This window comes from Humulus lupulus, chromosome 1, assembly GCF_963169125.1.
Source record: "Humulus lupulus chromosome 1, drHumLupu1.1, whole genome shotgun sequence".
NCBI lineage: Eukaryota > Viridiplantae > Streptophyta > Magnoliopsida > Rosales > Cannabaceae > Humulus > Humulus lupulus.
This window is the reverse complement of record NC_084793.1, coordinates 181,624,858-181,629,878: the sequence shown is the minus strand read 5'-3', so window position 1 is coordinate 181,629,878 and position 5,021 is coordinate 181,624,858. Positions and strand designations below refer to the sequence as shown.

Genomic DNA, 5,021 nt, shown 5'->3' with positions numbered 1-5,021 from the left:
CACTTCCTCACTTATTTCGGATCTCAAAATCAAATTCTTGGAGCAATAGAACCCATCTAATCAAGCGAGGTTTAGCATCCTTTTTCTCAAACAAGTGCCGAATAGCTGCATGATCGGCATAGATTATCATCTTAGATCCAATTATATAAGGGCAAAACTTGTCACAGAATAAACCACCGCTAACATCTCCTTCTCGGTAGTTGTATAATTCTCTTGAGCTTCATTCAAAGTATGACTAGAGTAATAAATAGCTCTAAATATCTTGTCTCTTCGCTGCCCAAGAACCACTCCAATAGCAAAGTCACTTGCATCACACATTATCTCAAATGGCTCACTCCAATCGAGCACAATAATAATGGGTGCTGCAATAAGTTTCTCTTTATGGACATTAAAAGCTTTCAAACATGACTCATCAAAAAGAAAATGCTCATCATTCTCTAATAACTTGCATAATGGCTTAGTAACTTTAAAGAAGTCTTTAATAAATTGCCTATAGAATCTGGCATGGCCTAAAAAATTTCGAATCTCATTCACATTAGTTGGTGGTGGTAAGGTCTCAATAGTGGAAATTTTTTCTTTATCCACCTCCAAACTCAAAGAAGAAACTCGATGCCCAAGTACAATCCCCTCCTTAACCATGAAATGACATTTCTCCCAATTAAGAACAAGATTGGTCTCCACACATCTTTTTAGAACCATCCCAAGGTTGCACAAACAAGAGTTAAATGAGGAACCAAAAACTAAAAAATTGTCCATAAATACCTCCATTATATTCTCTACTAAGTCAGCGAAAATGGCCATCATACACCTTTGAAAAGTGGCCGGTGCATTACACAAGCCAAATGGCATCCTACGAAAGGCGAACGTACCATATGGACAAGTAAAGGTGGTCTTCTCTTGGTCCTCCAGAGCAATAAAAATTTGGTTATATCCCGAATAACCATCTAGAAAAACAATAGAAATCATGGCCCGCCAAGCGATCTAACATTTGGTAAATGAAAGGCAAGGGAAAATGATCCTTCCAAGTTGCCTTATTAAGCTTCCTATAATCAATACACACTCTCCACCCCATCATAGTATGAGGTAGAATTAACTCATTCTTTTGATTCATTACAACCGTCATTCCTCCTTTCTTCGGTACCACTTGAACCAGACTCACCCATGAACTATCAGAAATGACATAAATAATTCCAGCATTCAAAAGCTTCAAGACTTTCGCTCTCACAACCTCTTTCATTACTGGATTAAGACAGCATTGATGTTCAATAGAAGGCTGTACGCCCTGATTTTCCCACGGGCTGATTAGCGAGCTGAGATATGGCCTAATCATATCAGCCACGTAGACATCCCCAAAGACCGGAGCTGCCATCGTAAGATCCTACCTCCTTAGCTCGAGGTAACCTAAGGGTTCGCCAAGATTACCTAAGGACTGAGTCTGGACTCTGAAGACAACAGGTCGAGGGAAGCATCCAGCTCGTGGTACGAGCTAGAGTTGGAGGCTGTGACCTTTTATAAAGTCAACCACGCAAGGTAAACGTGCATATATCAGACATCACGTGTCTGATATATCCCTGATTTCTCGGACACGCAGCGTGAACGTGCGTATTCAGACACCCACGACTGGGCTGGGCCGTGCGGTCCATTATCCCCTTACCTATTGATTTGACCACACTTATGTGTCAGGTTTAGGAATTAATCATGAATGTCATATAGTTGACATGATAGGTAAGAAGGTCACGGGATGACCTTCTTACCAACTCCCACGTGCCTTCTCCTATAAATATGGAGACCCTGGGAGTTACAAAGGGTTGGATTCTATATTGTAAGAAATACCCTGTAAAAGAATACCCAGTATATAGCAATAATACTGACTGGTGGAGTAGAAGGATTTTAACTTTTGAACCACCTAAAAAACGTATTTGTGTCACCATTTCATTTCCAAGATCATTCATCTATTTCGGTTCAACATAATCACTAATCCCTTCCTCTTTCTTTTCTTAATTACCTGTTGGCGAAGAATCGCGTCAACAAAGGCTTATTAGAGTCCTCCATCAGAATCTCGTGCATACAAATAAAAAACTAATGATATCTGAAATTGACCAAGAAAGCAGATGAATACCTCTTTAAAGTTTCTAACAACTTTCTTTCATCTTCTTCATTCAATGATGCCGAAATTATTATAGGATTGGTAGATCTATCTCCCAAAAATGCATACCGAAGATGAGCGAATAATTGCTTCAAAACAAGCCCATCACTAGTAGTATTCTTTTTCTCCAAGCTATTATCAAGAGTTAGAGCCTTATATATATCTTCCTTCTTAGACACCTCCTTTTTCACTTGTAATGCTTCTAAAGCAAAGACACTATCAACCACCTCCATATCATTCATTCCCAAATCCACTCCAAGGTCCTCTTTAGAAATCGGCGTTGTCAAACATAGTTCCAAAGGATCCTTATGAAACATGGTCTTGAACAAGTCTCTTAAGCATGGATTAACTACATCCACTCTCTTACAATTCGCTTTCTCCTTGGGAAACTTCATAGTATTACTAATGTTGAACTTTACTTCTTCGCCATTCACCCTTAGAGTCAAGTTACCATCATGAACATCAATCAAAGCTTTCCCGATTGCTAGGAAAGTTCTTCCCAAGATTATCATAATTTCTTGGTCTTCTTCCTGTCAAGCAAAACAAAATCAACCAGAAAAATGAATCTATCAATCTTTACTAGAACATCTTCAATGATACCTCTAGGAGACGTCAAAGAACGATTTGCCAATTGTAAGGAAATAGTAGTTGGTGTGACCTCTCCAAGATTGAGTTTCTGAAAGATAGAGAGAGGCATTAGATTGAAACTAGTACCCAAATCACACAAGGCATTCTCAATATGTAGTTCACAAAAAACACATGGAATTGTAAAACTTCCCGGATCTTTCAATTTTCCAGTAATTTTCTCTTGATAATGGCACTACACTCTTCTGTTAGCTTCACTATTTCATAATCCTCTAACTTATTCTTCTTAGACATCACCTCCTTCATAAACTTAGCATAGTTTGGCATTTGTTCAAGGGCATCTACAAAAGGAATATTAATATGTATTTCTTAAAAATATTTAAGAACATTGCAAATTGTTCATCAATTTCCTTCTTGTGAAATCTTTGAGGAAATGGTAATGGAGTAGTAATCTTGGGTGGGTTGTCTGGAAAAGTAAATGAACCCAAATTAGCCACCCGTGGCTCTTTCTTCAGAATCCCCTCATTTTGTTTGTCTTCTTCTTTCTCAGCATTCATTAGGATCTCATCAACCTTTTTCTTCTCAACTGTAGGAGCATCCAATTCTTTTCCACTCCTCAAAGTAATTGCATTACACTCTTTTGGATTCTTCTCCGTATCACTTGGAAAAGATCTAGACATTTGAGTCTTCATAGTATTGGTCAATTGACCAACTTGTGTTTCCAATGTCTTCATCATTGCTCCCATGTCAGTACAATGTGTTTCAATATTGTTGAGACGAGTGTCATGTTGATCTAGCCTTGCCTTGGAGTCCACTATGTATGTCTTCAGTAACTGTTCAAGTGATGGTGAAGGCTTCTCCCCTATTTGTCTAGGTGGCTCTTGAGGTGGTTGAAGAACGTTTCTATTGTTTTCATAGGAAAAAATTTCATGATTGCGAAGGCCAGGATGGTAGTATGTGGGCAAGTTGTTGTTGGGCCTAAAGTTGTAGTTCCAATTGACATATTGGCATTGTTCATCCACCAACCCATTCGAACAAAAGCTTGTGCCACATTTACTATTTTTTTACTTGCTGCTACTTTATTTTGAGTGAGACCCTTAATCTGATTAGTCAAAGAAGACATCTGCACCATCAGTGACGTTATTTGATATACTTCAAAAGCCCCAACTACCTTCTTAACCGTCGATCTCTCACTCTGCCATTGACAACTATTCATGGCCATATCCTCAAACAAGATTAATGCTTCCTCCAGTGTCTTTGATAAAATTGTTCTTCCAGATGTGGCATCAATATGTGATCTTGTTGGACCATTAAGCCCATTGTAGAATAGTTGAACCTGAAAACAATCCTCTATGTCATGTTGATGACATTTTCTGAGCATCTCCTTAAATCTATCCCATGCCTCATACAATTTCTCGAACTCCATCTGTCTAAATTGAGTAATCTCAGCCCTTAGTTGTGACGTTTTATATGGCGGGAAAAATTTGGTGAGGAATTTATGTGCCATATCCTCCCAAGTAGTCACAATTCCTAGAGGTATAGATTGAAACCAAGCTCGAGCTCTATCTCTCAACAAAAATTAAAATAGCTTCAATCGTATAATATCTTCCGTGTCCCCATTGATCTTGATCGTCTCACAAATCTCTAAGAAAGTTGCCAAGTGAATATTGGGGTCTTCATCAGCTAGACCAGAATATTGATTTTGCTGCACCATGTTAACCAAGGCTGATTTAAGCTCGAAATTATTGACATTCACTTGTTGCCTTTGAATGCCCGAATAATTGTCATTCACAATCAACCTGAAATATTCGCTCAAGGTCCGGTTTGCTGGTGCGTTCACAGGAACATTATTGTTGTTAACTTGGTCTGCCATTTTTCGTGATCTAGCTCATCGCTCTCTCCTAATAGAAAATATAGTTCTTTAAATTTCAAAATCTAATGGTAGGAGATTTGAGGGAAAAGCTTTTCGCATACACCTTCAACCACGAAAAATTTAGAAACCAAAGTTAGTAAACAAATAAATTAAAAAAAATACTTAGATTAAAATCCAATATTTTCTTTGCTATAGTAATTCAATTTTAATTTCTTTTTTGATCCCTGGCACCAGCACCAAAAACTTGTTGCGAAAAATAATGAATATCCTTGGAAGTGCGCAAATCGAACAAGTAGTAAAGTAGTCTAAAGACAGATATCGTCCCACAAGGATTAAAATAAATTATATATAGAAAATTCTAAATCCTTACTTTATCTAAGCAATCAATTTCAAAAGATATCAAGAAGTAACATAATA

General features: G+C 37.8%; 1 protein-coding gene and 1 non-coding gene across 2 annotated transcripts; one reads left to right on the top strand and one right to left on the bottom strand.

Moving 5' to 3' along the window:
- Nucleotides 1–2,079: 2,079 nt before the first annotated feature.
- Nucleotides 2,080–4,157, bottom strand: LOC133825205 (uncharacterized). Its single transcript, XM_062258183.1, has 4 exons — nt 3,733–4,157; nt 3,119–3,634; nt 2,727–2,853; nt 2,080–2,676 (listed from the first exon to the last, which is right to left on the bottom strand). The coding sequence occupies exons 1-4, from the start codon at nt 4,155–4,157 to the stop codon at nt 2,080–2,082; spliced, it is 1,665 nt and encodes a 554-aa protein (XP_062114167.1).
- On the top strand, nt 4,084–4,190 carry LOC133813267 (small nucleolar RNA R71). The gene has a single exon (XR_009884298.1). It is a non-coding gene; the product is annotated as a small nucleolar RNA R71 (small nucleolar RNA).
- Nucleotides 4,191–5,021: the final 831 nt, after the last annotated feature.